The following is a 20805-nucleotide window of genomic DNA, read 5'->3' as shown; positions in this document are numbered from 1 at the left end:
TACAATTTGGTTTTGATGAAGACAAGATTTCAATTGCAAAAGGAATGGATCAATTCATATAAAAGCATAAAGATTCAAGTATTTCAAAAGAGCTTAAACTTCATTGATCAAAAATATTAAGGTATATGATATACAACTCTCTTGATGCATAAACAAGTGTTCTCAAACATTCATACATGTTCCATAATATTTGCAAATCATTAGAAAATCATTCAAGCCATTAAAAATGAGTTTTTAGTATTTTTTGCATGTGGGAACCGAGTTCCAGTTTGGAGGAACCGGTTCCCAGTTCCCACTGCCCAGCATATTTTCGTTCATCAAGTCCAGGAACCGAGTTCCACTTTCTGGGAACCGGTTCCCCAGTTCAAATTTTCAAATTTTATTAACGTTGCATATAGGGAACCCGAGTTCTGTTTTAAGGGAACCGGTTCCCACGTGAATTTTTTCAAAAATTCAGATTTCTTTTGGTTTTTCAAAAGGTACCTCTTCATCTTTTATTCTTGCATCCTTCCATACAAAATAACCATTTGTAAAGGTGTCTTAGAGGCTATATATTTCAGATTTTTCAGATTTTATTCTTTACCTCTTTCATTCAAATAATTCAAATAATTCAAGTGTCCATATCTTTCACAAAAATCATCAAGTGTCCATACTTCATTTTTATTTGAAACTTTGTTCATACAACTTTCACTCAAATACCAAAGTTTCATATCATACATCCATTGAACACTTGTTTATCATTAAAAGGAATTGTATGCTTGAAAGGGAAGATCAATCCAAGATTGATATATTATTCATCTTCATAAATTCTTGTATCATTCAAAAATTATTTCTCCTTACTATCCAGGATTGTTGGAAGTAAGTGTTGTGTTTGAAGAGGATTGTTCTTCATTCACATTAGTGTTGTTTTGATCTTAAAGGTGTTAAGAACCTTTGATCACCCTATAGGTTAGATAGTAGGCATAGGCTTGTACAATAATTCTAACTATAGTGAAATCTCTTTCGTGTTTGAAAGGGGACTGGAGTACTCTCGGATTGTGAGGGGAACCAGTATATATTGTTGCGTTCTTTACTTTTCCGCACTTTATCGCTTTCATCACCATTACCAAAGAAAAGAAAAGAACCTTACAAAAACCTTCAAACACTTAACCAAAAATTATTAGAAGTATTCTCATAAAACCGATTAAATTTTTGAAAACCTAATTCACCCCCCTCTTAGGCGCACTCTTATACTTACAAAAAGGCGCCATGTGACATAATGTCTACGTGGAAAACACCCAAAAACATGGTTAGATGAATTTTCTTTTAAATATTAGTTTGTTTTGTATTTTTTTTTTAAAAGTTGGTTATTAAAAAAAACATCTTCCTAAAGCATTGCATATCCATTAACCTCATTTATATTTGTTTGACTACAAAAGTAAAAAAAACATACGCAGATAAGAAACAACACAAGGTAACAAGAACAACCAACAGAACAAAGACGAAACCGATAAAATCGGTTTATAACAACAACGACAAGAACAAGAATACGAACAAGTATATTCCATTATTATTCTCTCTTGAAGAATATTCCAATTCCGGAACCCAAACACGTCCTTATATTTTCTCCATTTTCTCCTCTTAACAATTCCTAATCCCTAATCCAAATTATTATTATTATTATTATTCTATAAACCATTAACCAAAACCGCGTTTCGTTAACGCTTATCGCATAATCGATTATTCAGAAATGAAGTTCTGGAAGATTCTCAACAACCAGATCGAGCAAACGTTGCCGGACTGGCGTGACAAGTTTCTCTCCTACAAGGATCTCAAGAAGCAGTTGAAACTCATTGTTCCTAAAGATGATTCTTCTTCTTCTTCCAAACGCCGTCGTTTGGATGATGACGGTGTGGTTGAAGCCGAGGTTTCCAAAGAGGTTGACGATTTTCTGAAGCTCTTGGAGGTTGAGATTGAGAAATTCAATGGGTTTTTTGTTGAGAAAGAAGAGGAATATGTTATCAAATGGAAGGTAAATTCTAAGCTCTAAGTTCAAACCGCCATCGATTATGATTTCTGATTATTTTTTTTGTGTATTGAAGAATAAAGTTTCAATTTTTATCATGTGTATTGAATAGTGATATTAGGGAACATAGGGATAAGAATTATAGTTTAACCTATATTAGCTTGTGCATTTGTTGAAATTTTCACAGTAATTTTCACATGTTGGGTTCAATTACTCTGTTTTTTTTTTTTTTTGTGACAGAGAGATGTGAGTATTTGAGATGTGAAGCTGCTGTTTTGCATTTCTAAGATTAGTTTTTTGTGTTTGCTATGTAGGAATTACAAGACAAAGTTGCATGGGCCAAGAGTACTGATGGAGAGTTGATGACAGTAGGGAGAGAAATAGTGGATTTTCATGGAGAGATGGTTTTGTTAGAGAATTATAGTGCACTGAACTACACAGGTAATTTTTTGTCAGACCCTTGTGCATGAGCTTTAAGAGACAGATTCCTGTTCACCATAGGATAGTGGTAACATATAATGACTTGTGAAATCATAAGCATTATTCAGATAGGGTAAAATGCTAATCTGCTTTTCCGAATTACACCTCGCTTGCAATGTAGTCCCACATTTAAGTTGTGCATATGATCTAGCTCTTGAATTATTCATATTTTGTGTCAATCCCTTACACATACAATATGAGGGCCAATGAGAAATGGGTCTGAGTCATTTAAGGACTAAATGAACATACTATTTACATTAACGACTAAATTGCCATTTGCCAATGAGTTATAGTTGTAGTTGTAGTGATTATAATGATACTTTAATCTATTAAGATGTATACTATGTATAGTAAGATGAAGTTGTAATCAGTGTTGTTGCGCTATACCACTATAGCATAGTGGAATTTGGATACAGCGCTATTGTTCCACGATACGCAATTTAGTACATAGTGTTGTCAAATAATGGCGCTGCACCACTATTGCATAGAGAAAATTTAACATGCCGCCATTTAGTATTTTCCACTATCCATGAATGACAGTATTGGTTTTAATCAGTGTTGTCGATGGCGGAGAGCCAAAATCCTGTCATACTGGCCGTTTTGCAGCACCGTTATAGCGGATTACGGTGGAAAATCGGCAATATCGGCCGATATTTACCAGGTGGCGACCCAAAAACCACCATGTATATACGCCATAGCGGATATTTGATAACACTCATTCTTAAGTAATTATATTGGCTACTGTTTACAATCATATTTTATAGATCAGATGACTACTGAACATGTTTAAAAAATATCAGTAACTACTATACATTGTTCTGAAAGACTTTGCATTTCTAAACTGTGTCCGAGTTTTACTTATACTCATCTCATTGAAAATATCACCGAGTTATACTTGTCAATAGATAGCCGCATAAAATGAAATCAATGATTAATTAAACACAAAATAATATCAAATAGGAAAAATACAGTATATGACCAAATGGCTTGAGAACCTCTATAAAATGAATTAGAGCTGAAAGCTGCTTTCTTCGGCTATATGGTTTTTTTTTATAATGAATGTTAAGAATGATTGTGTTTTCTTCTATCTCATTCTCTGTGCAGGTCTTGTAAAGATAATAAAGAAATATGATAAGCGAACTGGTGCACTACTCCGATTACCTTTTATCCAAGATGTCTTGAACCAGCCATTCTTCAAAATCGACGTGCTTAACAAGCTTGTGAAGGAGTGTGAGATGATGTTAAGCATTATTTTCCCCAAAAATGGACCTCTAGGCCAATCCTTGTCAACCAGCGAGGTTTTTGAGGAAGTTGCGCGTGGCTCGACTGCAAACGAAACTAAAGAGACACTAGAGCATGTCCCAAAAGAACTTTCCGAGATCCAAAATATGGAGAACGTGTTCATCAAACTAACTACTTCAGCACTGGACACCCTGAAAGAGATTAGAGGTGGAAGCTCAACTGTAAGCATATACTCATTGCCTCCAATGCATAGCGAGACTCTGGTAGAGGATTGAGTCTTCATCTTCGCTTGTTTCCGGTTTCTCTTCTGTGGAGAACGTAGCCGAGAAAGTAGCCAAATAGATAGGACCTGTCCAACATTTTCTTTTCTATGTTGAGAACATACTCCATGTGAATTTAGATTGAAGTTTGGCCTCCTTTTTGAATCAGTTCATGATTATTTTTCTTCTTTTTAATAATAATGTAAAATTTTGGTCAGGGTTATAGGTGTCATGCACTCTCTTAAATCAGCACCTAGCTTGTATCATTATGCTAACAATCTGTGGGCTTTATGTAGATAATAACTAGATATTTATACCAGTGATTTGGAATTTTGTAATGCATATACTAATTTTGTAACTTTGGTATTGCTTTTGTTTGGAGAAAAATATTTCTTATGCATCCTTCAACGAGACAAACTAAACATATATTGTGTATCTACCATTTTGTGAATACTAATACAATTTTCTGAAAAGAAAAGTGGCTTAAAGTATAACAAAAACAGTAAAATAAAATGATTAAAAACTACATGCGGTAAAGACCTATCACCAAGCGCCTGTAGCTCAGTGGATAGAGCGTCTGTTTCCTAAGCAGAAAGTCGTAGGTTCGACCCCTACCTGGCGCGTTTCATGTTTTTTTAACCTTTTCTTAAAACTTAAAACATGTTTTTTTAACCTTTTTTTCCCTCAAATCTTAAACCTTAAAACATGTTTTTTTAACCTTTTTTCCCTCAAATCTTAAACCTTAAAATAACCAAAATGTTACACTGCATAATTTACATGAACAACCAAACAAGAATTAGAACCGCACCAACCATGTATCAACCAACATACTATTATTAATAATTTTTCAACTTCAACTATATAATAACCTCCAACTCAGAATTCATACACAAGACTCATCAAAACCTCACCACCTAAAATGTCTTTAATAGCAGAAGCACCAGAGTTTCTTCAAGTCTTCTCTGATGGAACAGTGAAACGTTTCAATCCAGAAACATCACCACCTTCTTTAGATTCATCCAACAAATATATATCCAAAGACATAATCATCAACTCATCAAAACCAATCACAGGAAGACTCTTTCTTCCCAATAGTCCAAACAATAATCCAAACAAAAAACTGCTCCCCCTTTTAGTTTATTTCCATGGTGGTGGCTTCTGCATTGGCTCAACAACATGGCTAGGCTACGACGCTTTCCTTGGCGAATTCTCCGTCGCGTCACAGTCTATTATTCTCTCTATCGATTACCGTTTAGCACCGGAGCATCGTCTTCCGATAGCTTATGAAGATTGTTACGCGTCACTTGAATGGCTTGGTGAGAATGTGGAAGTTGAACCTTTTCTTGAACATGCTGATTTGAATAATGTGTTTCTCTCTGGTGATAGTGCTGGTGGGAACATTTCACATCATGTTGCGGTGAAAGCTATTCAGAAGAACGGGCTTTGTCCGGTGAAGATTAAAGGGATGATGCCTATACATCCTTATTTTGGGAGTGAGGAAAGGACAGAGAAAGAGAAGAGAGAAGAAAGTTTTGAAGATGTGAGAATGAATGATATGTTTTGGAGATTGAGTGTGCCGGAAGACTCAAACCGTGATTATTTCGGTTGTAATTTTGAGAAGAATGAGGTTTCTGAGAGTGTTTGGTTGAAGTTTCCTGCTGTTGAGGTTTATGTTGCTGGGGAGGATTTTTTGAAGGAAAGAGGTGTTATGTATGGTGAGTTTTTGAAGAAGAAAGGTGTGAAAGAGGTTAAGGTTGTGGAGGCTAAGGATGAGAGACATATCTTTCATGTTTTTTATCCAGAATCTGATGCAACTAGGTTGCTTCAAAACCAGATGAGTCAGTTCATGAAGAGATGTTGTGAGCATTGATATGTTTATTTATTAGTAGTGTCAATAAGAAATTGTTTCAAAATGAAAGATTGTGATGTTTTCTTGTTATGTTAAGTTTGTATTATCATGATTAATAGATGATGAATTGGGGCTTCAAGCTATCCATTGGAATAATTATGGGGCTACTGCCTGAAATAAAACTGCATTAGGTTGTTACTGAATTACAAGATGAAAATTTAGTTAGGTTGTATTTGGTTACATAGGTAAACAATATTCAATGATTTTATTTCATATAATTTTTTATGTTAATCCATTTAAAATAAATTTGTCATCAGAATACTAATGCCAACTAAGTTTAAGGTCTGGAGGTTTATTCAAGAATTTCTCTAAATATTAAGTGATAAACTGTGAAATTTTGAATTGTGTGGATATTCTTATTATGGAAATGTGGGCGATGTTGAATGGGATGAAGCTAGTTTGATAAGATAGAATTGTAAATCTAATGGTCAAGAGTGATTATAAAGTCCTAAAACATGTGGTCAATAAAGAGAGTGATAATGACCACAACTTCTCAATCTTAGTTTATAGAATCAATAAGATGACTTAAAAGAATTGATACATCAAATTCAACATTTTTTGCGTGAAGAAAATTGGTGTGTAGATTAAGTAGCCAATTATAGGTTTATTTTGAACAATAGTGAGTTCACCATTTTTACAAATCTCTTGACGAAAGAATAAAAGATTATGTTAGTTGATGATATCTCGAAGGTCTTGTTTTGTGTTGGCCAAAGCTCAATCTCTAAGTTGAATCTAGTAAGAGCGCGTCAATCACTAACATACAAATGGACCTTTATTCTTAGACACCACACATGAGCACGACCTCCCTTCAATCTCAATTGTTGATCTACATACAAGAGTCACCCGCACTCCACGCCAAAAAAACTGCGAACAAATTATAATTGTCTTCACTATATAAATGTGACCATGGGTCACACACTAATACTTTTTGCTTCTACTTGTAAAGTTCCACCAATTCAAACACTAACTTGAGTGATGGAGTGCTAACCTTTTACAGATACCCCTTCCAATCAACAAAGGACCATAACCACCGCACTAAAAGCCTCACTATGATGGTCGTCGTTAACCTCTCAGTTATTCTCTATTTTAGTACATAATAGTGACACTATATGCCTGAATGCTTTAAAATTCTCACAAATTCTTAGGCATTTCTTTCAATTTTTCAGTTGCGTCATTGCATTTGTTTACTGCTACAATTTTGACAACCATAATTGTTTCATAATTGTTTTTTCTATTATCTTTTTTATGGTCGGTTCAAATCCAATTTTTACTTTGAACGCAACTCATGATATCTAATTGACCATTCAGACTATTTAAGACAACACTTAACCAATTCTCTTTGTCATCAATGAAGATTATCAAGCTTCATCCATGATTCCTCAACCACCAATTGAGAAAACTCATTTTGTTCCTCCGCAACAGATCTAGATTCTTCCTCCTCGTGACTCGTTTCCTCCACAACAACCTAATCTTTTTCCTCCACAACCTCACGTTTTGCCCCCGTCACTCCATCTTCTCCGAGCCCTCTTAAGAGCTCCCAGTGCTAATGAGTTCTTGTTGAACATTTTCAACCATTTGCATCAATTAAACGTGATGCTCGAGCACCACCTCGTAGAGCCATCCATCATCCGTCATAGATGAAACTCATTCATAAGAAGTATCACTTAATTCCACATTCCTAGGTCTTTGGAGAAACCTCAAGAGTTGGAGATTTATGATGGCATCATATACCTTCACGAGCATGACAATAACACAATAACACCCAAACATACCCAAATTTATGATGGTACAATCTGAAATTTGATCCAAACCGAGTGGTCTTTACACAATAACACCCAAACATATCCAATAATATTCAATTTTTTGTAGCTTTCAATTTATTTGAATCAATTTGCAGTAAAACTCCATCTTTTTTGTGGTTCTCAATTTTTCAATTCTGAAAATCATAGAGCCATCCATCATCGCAAATTCATGTTAAAACCCCCATCTTTATTGTAAATAATCGCTTTTAGTTTTATCGATTAAATATCGTACAGTTTAACCATTTATGAATAAACTTGTAGGTTTGTTGGCATTGTTGAAGCATTGAGCATTGAAACCCAAAAGATTGACTTCAAGTGCATTTTTTAGAAGAAAAGCAAAGCAATAAGTTGGGCTTAGTGCAGTGCTACTATGCTAGCGCACTATAAGGTCCAGTGGTAGAAGTGAGCTCGCTAAGCAAAGTGGTAGCGTTCCAGAGGTGTCTTTGGCAGAGGTGACCATGCTTGGCACAGGATAACTGCGCTTAACGCATTTTGTGGCGGTTTGATGTGCTTTAAGTGATAGTGCGCTATGAGGGGGCTTAATGCGGTCTACAATTTTTTTTTGTTTTCTATAAATAGATTCATTCAGATATTTTGGGGATATACACCAATTTTAGAGAAATGAAGAAGCAAAGTACATTGTAGAAGTATAGAAGTGAAGAATCAAAGCTGGATTATGCATCAAGAGTCAAGGAATCAACCTTGATACATGTTCATCTTCTCATCTTTCTTGTAAATCAAGCTACTATGTCTACGGATAGCTAAACTCTTAGGCTTTGTTTGGATTGATGGAATCGGATGGAGCGGAGCGGAATGGAATGGAATAAAATGATATTCCGTTGTTTGGATAATTTAAAAACGAATGGAGTGGAGCGGAAAGGAGTGGTATGGATTCCATTCCATTCCATCACTTACCACCATATTCCTTCCCCTCCGATTTGGGCGGAATGAATAATTTGTCTTATTCCGTTCTAAAATTTCCAAACAATGGAATGGTACATTCGTTCCGCTCCGTTCCACTCCGCTCCATCCCACTCCGCTCCATTCCATTCCGCTCCGTTCATTTCGTGATATCCAAACATACCCTTAGTGTCGGGATTAGATGTAGTCGATCTTGATCGTATGTATTTATTTTGACTCTTGTCTTGTGAACTAGTTATGAATCAACATAGATGTTAACCTTTATTTTCATGTTATTTCTATGGTTTGATTTATTATTGAAAAATATATTTCAAATCTAGATTTAAGATCATCATCTATTAAAGGCCAAACTCTATACATAGATTTGGAGTTTGGAGTTTAATATTCACTTGTATCAAGTCTTAAAGCTTATTGTGTTATTTAATGAGTTGAGACATCATCGCTTAAACAATACGGTAAAATCTTACAAGAATGGCTAGAAATAAGCAGTATTGAAGAGTGATACATGATTATATAGGTTAATAAACTATGTTCACATACTTGATTGATAGAATACATATGAGATAGGTTCATGAAATCTAATCCCGACATGTTTCTTTAAACATTACATTTCCAAACCTTTACCATTTTTACATGATATTGAAATTGTTACCTTTTTCACAATTGAAACCCTTATAAACTTTACCTTAAAACTAATAATAATTGTGGAAAGACGGCGATATAGCACTAATCCTTGTGAAGACGATGTAAAATACTTTATCCACCTAAAATACTTTCATCATGTATGTGTCTATATATATATTGTTGTGATGACAAGGTTTAATTCAAATCAAGTAATTTGATATTTTTGGGCAAAGAACAATGACAACCAAACGGCCTCAAGTAATAAAAATAACAGTAGGTGAGAACACAAGAAATTTGTTTACCCAGTTCGATCAAATGATCTACGTCTGGGGGAGAGAACAACTCTCCAATTCACTATACTCCAAAAGTTGTTACAAGAGATCACAAATGAGTTATAAGAAGATAGCCTTCCAAGTTCCCGAGAATAAACCCTATTTTCTACCCAAGTGTTTCTCAATCTCTCAAACTCTCAATATAAGAATCACATAAACCCGGGATGTTTAAAGTGTTTACCAATCTCTATGATAATATCAATAGGCTTTCGAATCCCTAAAATATAACTCTAAGAATTTTACCTTTTGCTTTCTCAATAGGATTTCTACCTTATGCAAATCATTCCAACCAATGAGAGAAAACCCATATTTATAATTAACAATATATTAACACATCCTAGATATGACCAAGTAACAAACAAATCCACAAACAAGCCCAAAACTACAAGTACCAAAATATGTCTATTTAATTTCTTTTATTCTCACATGAGGTTTTAAGGCATATTACAACAACTCTCCACCATGACTTTAAACCGATGTTGATGTTAATTTAACCACCAACAACCTTTCTTCTCTCTTCAAAGCTTGAATCACTCTCCAATAAATTTGATCAAGTCCAAGTAATGCTTGAACCTTGATCTTAACAATGATTTGATTAGCATATCAGTTGGATTCTCTTCAGAGGACACTTTCTGAACCTGAATTTCCTTTGAATCTATTATGCCCCTTATAAAGTGTTAACATATGTCAATGTGTTTTGTCCTCTCATGATAAATTTGATGATTAGTCAGGTGAATGACACTTTGACAGTCACAATTCATCTTCACACATTGTTAAGTAATCCCTAACTCCTCAATCATGTCTTTTAGTCATATGGCTTCCTCAAACTCTTCAACAAGAACAATATATTCCGCTTGAGTTGTAGATAATGCGACCACTAGTTGTTGATTTATCTTCCAGCTTATAGTTGTCCCAAACAATGTAAACACAACACCTGATAATATTTTCTGGTGTCTACATTACCTGCATAGTTAGAATTTTCAAAACCATACAAAGCGTCTTTCTATTAAGTTGACCTTGTGTACTTTAAACCACCCTTTAGTGAACCATCAAAATACATCAAAACCCACTTCAAAGCTTCCTAATGAACCTGATTAGGATTTGCCATAATTCGACTTACCGTGCTGACTACATATGCTAAGTCTGGTCTACTACAAACCATATCATACATAATACTTCCAACCCCACTTGTATAGGGAGTACTCTTCATTATCTTCTTCTCTTTGTCGGTTTCAGGATATTATTTAACCGAAATATTCGTGTGATGACTTAAATGAGTGTTGATAGTTTTAGCATCTTGCATTCTAATCCGCTCCACACCTTTCTTCAAGTAACTAAATTGAGATATGAACAATTCACTCTTCTTGCGGCTTCTCATGATATCCATACCCATGAGTCTTTTAGCTTCACCAAGATCTTTCATCTCAAATTCACTATTCAAGATCTTCTTGAGTTTGCCGATCTCATTTTTGCTAGAGATTTCCATCGGAATATCATCAACATATAGAAGAAGGTAGATAATGATTTTCTCGTCCCTCTTTAATATGTGTACAAAACTATCATAATTACTTCTTACAAAATCATGTTTAAGACGAAATTCATCAAACTGTCGATACCAATGCCTTGGGCTCTGTTTCAACTCATACAAAGATTTCTTCAAGAAACATACCTTAGTCTTATCATATACAAAGCCTTCAGGTTGTTCCATGTAGATTGTGTCTTCAAGGTCTCCATATAAGAAAGTTATTTTGAAGTTCATCTGAGTGAAATTCTTCGCTACAAGTCTTACCTTAAAGTTTGGTTCTTAATTCCTGAAATACCTTATTTCTTCTTGAAAATCCACTTGCATCCAACCACCCTTTGTTTCTTAGGTAGTCTCACAAACTCCCAAGTATGGTTCTTCATCAGTAAATCCATCTCATCATTTACTTCCCTTAATCATCTTTGACCATCTTTTTGCTTCTTAGTTCTTCCTTAAAGTTCTTTGATTCTGAATCTTGCAACCCTTCAGCCACATTCAAAGCATAACAAATAAGATCAACATAAGTGTACCTTTAAGGTGGTGCAATCTCCCTCATAACTCTATCACGAGCCAACTGATAACTAGAAGACATTGTATATTGCCCTTCAGCAGTATTAGAAACTAGAGTCTCTACAACCTCCTCATCTCTAGTCTCACTAATAATTATGCCATTAGGGCTAAAAAAAATGCCCCCCAAAGAATTTCAGAATATTATGAGTTATATATTTAATAATTATTCTCACTTTACTATAGTTTACTTAGATGTTATACTAGTATTCTCTGATTCCATTCACCCACACCTAGATCACCTAAGCCAGTTCTATGATATAATTTAAAGTAAAGGATTAGTGTTATCTAGAAAAATTGAAATTATTTCAAAGTAAAATTAGATTTTTGGGTTTTTATATTAGTCACGGTATGTATACACCGATTAGTAGGTCCTTAGAATTTGTTAGTAAAATCCCAAACGAATTAAAGAATAATTAGGTTTTTAGGATGCCTTAACTATGTTCCAGACTTTATCTCAAACCTTAGAATCATATGCATACCATCGTTCAAGAGACTTATGAAGAATCCTCATTCTTGGGATGATTCCATGACAAAGAGTGTCATCCAATTAAAACTAATAGTTAATAGATTACCTTGCTTAGGAATCCAAGACCCGAATGCAAACCTTATTGTTGAGACAGATGCCTCTGACCTAGGGTTTAAAGGTATATTAAGACAATTACTCCGCGCATGAATAAGGAGCAGATTGTTAGATATTATTCTGGAACTTGGACCCAACCCAATTCAATTACAAGACTATTAAAAAAGAAATTTTAGTAATTGTTTTATGTATTACCAAATTTCAAGATGATTTGTTTTCTAAATTCTTTTTATTAAAAACCGATTGCAAGGCTGCAAAAAGTGTTTTAAAAAAGATGTTAAAAATTGAGTTTCAAAACATAAACTCTATTATCTTGTTTTGATTTTGAAATAGAACATATTGAAGGTGTTAAAAGCTCATTACTCAATTTTTTAACTCGAGAATTCTTACATGGAAAGAATGACCAAGAAACTGAGTAATCCAAGAGACAAGTATAAACCCCAGTACTTTCAAACGATAAATACATAGTTTTAGGATTACCTTCTTATATCTCAAAAATCACATCTCCATTACCTTCCTAGCCCAGGCCAATGATAAGGCATGTATTATTATCTCCTATATCTTTTACTCAGAAGATCATTACCTCTTAATCCTCTCAAATTATACGTTCTTCAAAATTAGAATACACTCTTTCACCTACTGCCAAATCTACTTTTTTTACTAAAAAATTGTCTGATTCAATTTTTCCTTCGGAGTTAAATTACTGTCTTTCAGACGCCTCTTTACTACAGGTTATTTCGAGAATTTCTCCCTCAGAATTTTTCTTTTTACCAAAATATTCTTTAAATATCAAAGAATTTTATGAAATCATTATAGTAGATACAAACTCTATATCCACCACTCACCAATTTGACGAGAATGATAAAACAAAAGTTAAGTTCTCAAAGTTTAAAATTGTTAAAGTATTATCTCCGGCAGATTGTAAACTACCTCCAACAAAAGCAAAATCCTTCTCGAGGTCTTATACCCCACAAACATTTAATTATTTTGATTACATGGACGATTGTTCTAATTTTTAACATTTAAGCGTTTTAACCATAGTTAGTTTATCTGATTCAATAAAGATAAATCATTAAACTTTTCTCATTAGTTTATTTAGTGGTTTCAGTCAATTGGACCCAATATGAATATTTTTCATGCTTATGTCTCCAAGGCATTTTCTGACTTTACTTTAAATATCAATTGTCCTCTGCACAATGCACTATTATCTTACTGTGCAACCTTTGATATTACTTGAATTACCTCTTGGACCTTTACTTATGAGCAATTATGGCAAGACTATCCCGCCTCTGAGTTAGTATGGAAGTTTTCTATCAAATGGTGGATCAAATTTAATCTAGAATTTCTTTCTTCAGCAAAGTTGGATGCTTGGTTTAGTCTATCCAACCCTTTGTAAAAATACCAGTATTGTTTCAGAAGATACATCGTTCCTAATGGATCGATCCAAGATATTAGTCTCTCTGTCGGCTACAACAAGTCACTATAAGATTCTTATTAAAATGGAAAAAGTTATGTCTGTTTTATCAGAAAGTGAAAATACTTATAGCACCTCTAACCACGCCGACGGAAATCTTTAAAGATAATTACTACTTTGAAGATTATCTACAATTATTGAATAAAATCAATTATGTAATCGTTCTTCTATTTATCTTGTTGTAATGATAAAATGCTAATGTCTTGATCATCTTTATCAAGAATTATTTGATTTTTGATGCAATTATCAAGTTTTGTAGGTCTATGTATAAATAAAATTCATTTTTTTCAAAAAAAAAAAATTAATAAAATTTGTGTAGATACTAGATAGGGTTTGGGCGCGGTTTCTTGCAAAACAAAAAGATGACTCAATGAGTACACACATACACGTGTGCCTATAAAACGTTCCTCACATTCATATCATCGTCACTTTTTCTCCCCAAAATTTGATTTTTCAGCTAACAATTTCCCTTGCAGATTCTTTCGAACCCTAACCCTAACAAATTTTCACTCCGCAACTTTTCTCCAAATCCTTATTTTCGCAGGTATTCATTCACCTACGCTACTCTTTACGTGTTCATGTTTAAACCCTGGTTTGAATTTGATTTTGAAAATTAGGTCCAATTTTTGACACTGTTTGATTTGCAGTAATGGGAGAAACCAAGGACGATGTTTACGAGGATGAGCTCCTTGACTACGAAGAGGAAGACGAAAAAGTTCCTGATTCCGCTGGAGCTAAAGTTAACGGTGAATCTGGAAAGAAGTAAGTTCTCTATTGCTTCTACTGTTAGCTATTTTGTGATTTCTATTGATATAATTTGAATATTGTATGCCGAGTTAGGATTCATTAATTTGGGGGTGAAAGTGAAATTGTGTTGCTCGTTTTTTTTGAACTGTATGTGGAAAAGAAATTCAGCATATTTTTGTTTATGTCGATGAATTTAGATGTATAAAGTTGATTTTTTTATGTTGTTTGTCGAATGGGTTGAAATTTTCATTTTGGTAGAATTGAATTTGATGCTGTTATTTTATTTATTTATTTTTTAATTTTTTTTATTCTTCTGATTTTTTATGCTTATTTTGATTTTTTTTCAGGGGCTATGTGGGGATCCACAGTTCAGGATTCAGAGACTTTCTTCTAAAGCCAGAGCTGCTTCGGGCTATTGTGGACTCGGGATTTGAGCATCCTTCTGAAGGCAAGCTATTGTTGTTTTGTTGTTTGAGTTGCTGTAATGATTTGGGAATTTGAGATCTAGTGTAGAATGGTTGACACTTGTGTTTTTCTCCAGTTCCATTTGTGTTTTGAATGATGTTTTTGGTCTAGAGTATAATTGTTTCCACCTTGTTTTTTTCTTAATTTCTATTTTGTCCTTTTAAAATTTTAAAAGTTGCTCTTAGCTATCAACATTCATCAAAGGAACATTTCCTTTACATTACTCTTCTCCCATCATCTTTCCCTGACTCCCCTGCTGGGATCCCTCATGTAGCACTTTACTGCCCCTTGGCCCTATCTTGATCTAGGGCCTGAAGAAATTTGGGTCAGATATTAAGGAAATAAATTTTTTGATCCTTGTTGCAAGATTTTTCAACTTAAAAATCTGTCAAACTATCATTCTTCCAGTGACATGTGTGTTTGCTGATGTTAGTTATTAATATGAAGCACGGACACGCCGAACATGATCCTAATACTGACACGGCGACACTGGTAATAATTTGAAAAAAATGAAATAATTAAACGTAATTAAAAGTGTCGGTGCAGGTGTCCGCACCGACACGGATACACCTTTTTCAAAGATGTCGGTGCTACGTAGGTTATTATAATCACAATTTTACTAAACTTGTGTATTTTGTTAAATTTTTTATTTTGCAGGTAATAATAAATTATAATAATCTTGTTTTGGAGAACTATTGTGCTTTGGTAACTCTATCAAATCAAATTAAGCGGGTCAGAAAGATTTTTTTACTGATCACTGGTTTCTTCAACCACCATTTTCTTTGGTTCATCACCAGTACAACATGAATGCATACCTCAAGCAATCCTGGGAATGGATGTTTTATGCCAAGCAAAATCTGGAATGGGAAAAACTGCTGTTTTTGTTTTATCAACTTTGCAGCAGATTGATCCTATTCCAGGCCAAGTTTCTGCTCTTATTCTGTGTCATACAAGGGAATTAGCATACCAGGTATGTATCTCAGGTTCTATAAATGTAAGCAAATTGGATCTTCGTATTTCTGTAGCTTCTAACTTAAGATATATGTGCAATCTCTTTCTGATAGATATGCCATGAGTTTGAAAGGTTCAGCACCTACTTGTCTGATCTCAAAGTTGCTGTCTTCTATGGTGGTGTCAACATTAAAGTTCACAAGGATCTGTTGAAAAATGAATGCCCTCAAATTGTTGTTGGTACACCTGGAAGAATACTAGCATTGTCCAGGGATAAGGACCTTTCTTTGAAGAATGTTAGGCATTTCATTTTGGATGAATGTGATAAGATGCTGGAATCACTTGGTATGTTTAATTGATGAACAGTCGTTCTTCCGACTCAAATCATTCTTTCTCACTTCCTATGATTTCTTGGTTTTCATTATCTTCATTGTAATATCTCCAGACATGAGGAAAGATGTGCAAGATATTTTCAAGTTGACTCCCCACGATAAGCAAGTTATGATGTTTTCTGCAACGCTCAGCAAGGAAATCCGCCCAGTCTGCAAAAAATTTATGCAAGATGTAATGTCCTGTGGCCAGTATTACTTATTAGAAGTCTCTTTTTTATCATGCTCACATTTCCCGAGAGCATTTTAGATATTTAGAGGGCAGTGGTTTCATCAACATTTACTTTTGATAATAGGGGTTCTGTTTGGGTAGTGCCTTTTTAATTCCAACAGTTTTTATGGGAACAGCTCATGGGAAGGAGCGTTGTTGTGTGTTGGCTGGAGACGGAAGTTCTAGATGGACATGTTTTAGATAAGTGCCTGATTGTGATTGTGGTTCTTCTCCTGCCACATCTTTCTTCCTTTTATTTGGTGTTCGAAGTTAGTTGTCTTAACTCTCAATTGGCCTTTTGTCTGACATGGGTTTTCACAACTTAGGATACTGTCTAGTTTTAACTGTTGAGGGAAATAGAGTTAGTGTGTTCTGGGTAGTGGGGGTATGTTGGTGGCAGTGTTGTTAGTGTTAAGTGTTGGTGTTTCTTGCAAGGGCTGATTAAACAAAGCATCAGCAAGGAGACAATAAGTGGATCAGAACTGTGATTCAGGGTTCTGCATCCGTCATTGATTTCGTTCTGGATTCCATTATCTTGAGGAAGGCTCCTAATATGATTTACTGTGACATTGTTCCTTTCAGCCCATGGAAATTTATGTTGACGATGAAGCAAAATTGACCCTTCATGGTCTTGTTCAGGTGGGTCTTTTGCTGTTCACTTCACATGTTTTGTTCATCACATTTTCTGAAATAATTTGGTATGTGCTGTGCGACTTACTTTGGCTTTTGAAATGTCAGCACTATATCAAATTGAAGGAGGAGGAGAAAAACCGGAAGCTGAATGATCTTCTTGATGCACTGGACTTCAACCAGGTTGTGATATTTGTGAAAAGTGTTAGTAGAGCAGCTGAGCTGGACAAATTGCTTGTGGAATGCAATTTTCCATCTATATGCATTCATTCTGGAATGTCCCAGGAAGAAAGGTTTGTGATATGTAACTTTTCTTCATTAACATTTAATTGATGAGCATTTGTGGCTTGCTATCACATATTAGAGAAACCATATGAACGTTAACCAATGTTTTATAAACCGGTACGGAGATCGAATCGGCTTACATATATTTTAATTTTTAATGTTATTTACATCATTTGATTTAATATGCACAATTTTTTTTTATTTGTTTAGTTATTTATATGGGTCCAAGCCCACTTACACAGCCCTATTTGCATCTGTTGAGAAATGTTTCAGCTGCCAGACCTCCTTTCATCCTCAACCTCCACATATCTTCATTTCTTCTCCAACCTCAATCTTTCTGTCTCTGTTTTTTTTCTTTCTTTCCATTCATATCATTCTTAACATCAGACTGCATTGAAACAGGCATTTGCTCGTACATCAAACTTTCTTCTTTTCCTCAGAAACCCAGTATCTCTTCTTTTCTTTGCTCTACATGTTACGAGATTGTAAAAAAAAAAGTTTTCTGTCACTGATTTTCCAAACGGCTGGTTTTCTGTAACCGGTCCCAGTTACTTGGTTATGGTCGGTTCTTTCTGGCTTAGACTGTTATTTAAGATTAACAGTTCTTATTTCCTTACCAAACTGAACTAGACCCTTCTCCGTGGTTCGACCGGCCAGTTTTAAAAACATTGATGATAACAGTAGTTGCTATGGGTGTATAGTTTGCTGCAGATTGTGTTGGATAAATGTAAAAATTGAAGGGTAAGTAACTGGTGTTGGATTTTTAAAATTCCAGTGGTTCTATGTTTCTGTCAATTATCCTTTTTTGTGTTGTAATTTGCATCAAATAAAAAATGTAAGAAACAACTGATTCTTATGTGAGATTGAATAATATAGTTGCCTGAATATTTATGAATGGAACATTTGATGATTAAGTTGCTTGGATATATATGAACAAAAATGTTCGACACACAGATAATATTTATACCATTCGTATGCCGTTACATGCCGCGTGAAGTCTTCCTTCAGGTGGCTAAATATAACCGATTCTTTTATTCAATAGTGTAACTCTCTAAGCCGTTGTTTAACACACACACACAACATTGAATATGAAGAAATTGTCAACACAAACACATAATGTTTATACGCCATTACATGCTGCGTGAGGTCATCCTTTAGGTGGCTAAATAGATCTGACTCTTTTATTCAAAAGTGAAACTCTCTAAGCTGTTTGTTTGAATTCTCAATTGGGAAAAGGAGCCACAAGAAAATGAGGTTGAGACAGTGATCTATGTGGTAGCATGATCTCACCCTTTATGGAATAGATTTAAAGCCAATAATGATTTCTCGAAATGATACAAATCACTTGCTGTCCTTGATTTGAACTGCAACTTGTGTGGTTTTAGAAACTATTTTAGTGTTTATACTGCAGCCTTTTGTTTCCTTAATGTTTGTCAATTAATTGATTTGGTGTTCTGATCCTCAACTTGCAGCAGAAGAAATAATTGGTTAATTAAGTTGTGTCTGATCTTGAACTATCCATGGCTTGTGCAGGTTGAAGCGTTATAAAGGTTTTAAGGAGGGGCATACAAGGATTCTTGTAGCAACAGATTTGGTTGGCAGGGGAATTGACATTGAACGTGTGAATATTGTGATAAATTATGACATGCCTGACTCTGCAGACACATACTTGCACAGAGTATGATTTTGATGATCTTATCTTTTTCCAGTTTAATTGTTAAATTTAGTTTACATATGTCTCAATATTATAGTTTAGAGTCGTTAATTCATTTTTGGATGAATTTTGTAAACAGGTTGGCAGAGCTGGAAGGTTTGGCACCAAAGGCCTTGCAATTACATTTGTTTCATGTTCATCCGATGTTGATGTTCTCAACAATGTAAGACAATTGAGTCTCTTTTTTTGTCACTATTTGTTCAGTATCATTAGAAATCAGCCACGGTGGTGCCATGATTTAGTGTAAATTGCTCAGCTTGCCATCAGAGTTGATATATGGCGTCGTATTTTTTATTGTTGAACCAAGTACTAACCTGTTTATCATCTCCATTCTCAACATTACACATTATTACTCACCGAGTCACTGTATCACCCATTATCTCATATCATTCTTTCTAATTTCTTTTCTAACTTAATCCAAAATATCCATAATAATGTCCAGCATGTGCTCAATTTTCTCGCTATTACCTGATTTTTAGTGATAGTATCACCTCAAGTTTTGTCAAGAACATGAAATAAGTTGTACTTATATATGGGATATATCTAGAAAAAAATTAAGGATGGAGAGAGTAGTTGTATATATGGGATATATTTGTATTGTAACATTTCCATATTTGTATTATTGCAACACCATCTGCCATGATTCCTTGCTGAGCATTTGGCTTGCTTTCAACACCAACTGTAATTTACATCTTTCATTTGTTGTGTATTCCAGGTTCAGTCCCGGTTTGAGGTGGACATAAAACAACTTCCAGAGCAGATTGATACATCTACATACAGTATGTTTTTCCTTATCATTCAATTTCTACTATCCTTTGATCATATTCATGTATTGTATGTCTATGTCGAGATTTGGACATTCACCCTTCCTAGGAATGTCACTATCTTTTACTTCTCTCTGGGGCTGCATTTATGTGTTGCTGTGCTTCTTTCTGCCTTCAATTTTTTGATGACTTTTCCCTTTTTATCTTTTAAATTTTGCAGTGCCATCATAATAATCCACTGTGGTAATCCTTGGATCAATTGGAAGGGATGATATAGCTTTTGCAGATCAATTCTATCTTACCGTCCAGCCAAACAATGCTCTTAAAACTGGCGATTTGCCTTGTTGCCTATTCCATGTACTTTATTGACCCGTAATGCCGTTTTGTCATTGGTATTTGGGTTTTGCGAAATAACTGCTTACAAATATATGTGGATTAATTTTCTGTCTTATGTAGGTTTTTTTCTCTGAAAGATTTGATTTGTTTTCATGGATTTATCTTTTAATTAATTCGAGTGTTTAGTTAATATCCTGGATGAACATCCACCAGGCTTTTACTAGTATTCTCCTTGAGAAAAATACTTGCTAACATGTGACTTTATAAACCAATTATAATTTTTTATTAATCACAACCGATCTAATAAAAAAGAAATTAAGTTTTGAATAAATTTAAAATTTCCTCTCTTACTATTTCTAACACAAAGAGTTTAGGTTCGTTAAGTTCGTATCCGTATCCATGCAAGATTTTCTCTATATTTGTAAGTGTCATAGGAAACTTGAAAGAGTCATAAGAAGACATTTATACATTAGGCTAAGAATGTTTTTTCACACACCAATTTTGTTCTGCCTATTATTAAGGATAGAGTTGGTTAGTTTGTTACTATTTATTATAGCTCTAAAGTAGTCAAATTGTAATCATCTTTCTTATT

At 34.4% G+C, this 20805-nt stretch overlaps 3 protein-coding genes and 1 non-coding gene across 4 annotated transcripts; all 4 read left to right on the top strand.

Moving 5' to 3' along the window:
- The first annotated feature begins 1459 nt into the window (after positions 1–1459).
- Positions 1460–4329, top strand: LOC131596268 (SPX domain-containing protein 2-like). The gene is made up of 3 exons (XM_058868876.1): positions 1460–2011; positions 2320–2446; positions 3590–4329. The coding sequence occupies exons 1-3, from the start codon at positions 1730–1732 to the stop codon at positions 4000–4002; spliced, it is 822 nt and encodes a 273-aa protein (XP_058724859.1). The 5' UTR covers positions 1460–1729; the 3' UTR covers positions 4003–4329.
- Positions 4330–4522: 193 nt separating this feature from the next.
- Positions 4523–5975, top strand: LOC131596267 (probable carboxylesterase 1). Its single transcript, XM_058868875.1, has one exon. It carries the CDS (start codon positions 4907–4909, stop codon positions 5855–5857), a length of 951 nt encoding a protein of 316 aa, XP_058724858.1. The 5' UTR covers positions 4523–4906; the 3' UTR covers positions 5858–5975.
- Positions 4538–4610, top strand: TRNAR-CCU (transfer RNA arginine (anticodon CCU)). Its single transcript has one exon. It is a non-coding gene; the product is annotated as a tRNA-Arg (tRNA).
- Positions 5976–14096: 8121 nt separating the features above from the next.
- On the top strand, positions 14097–20349 carry LOC131596266 (DEAD-box ATP-dependent RNA helicase 15-like). The gene is made up of 12 exons (XM_058868874.1): positions 14097–14265; positions 14369–14483; positions 14816–14916; positions 15731–15903; positions 15998–16229; positions 16330–16448; positions 17067–17123; positions 17223–17407; positions 18933–19077; positions 19193–19276; positions 19829–19892; positions 20098–20349. Exons 2-12 carry the CDS (start codon positions 14371–14373, stop codon positions 20106–20108), a joined length of 1284 nt encoding a protein of 427 aa, XP_058724857.1. The 5' UTR covers positions 14097–14265; positions 14369–14370; the 3' UTR covers positions 20109–20349.
- The last annotated feature ends 456 nt before the right edge of the window (positions 20350–20805 follow it).

The sequence above is a fragment of the Vicia villosa genome, linkage group LG4 (assembly GCF_029867415.1).
Source record: "Vicia villosa cultivar HV-30 ecotype Madison, WI linkage group LG4, Vvil1.0, whole genome shotgun sequence".
NCBI lineage: Eukaryota > Viridiplantae > Streptophyta > Magnoliopsida > Fabales > Fabaceae > Vicia > Vicia villosa.
The sequence above is the reverse complement of the archived record's forward strand: the minus strand, read 5'-3'. Positions and strand labels throughout refer to the sequence as shown.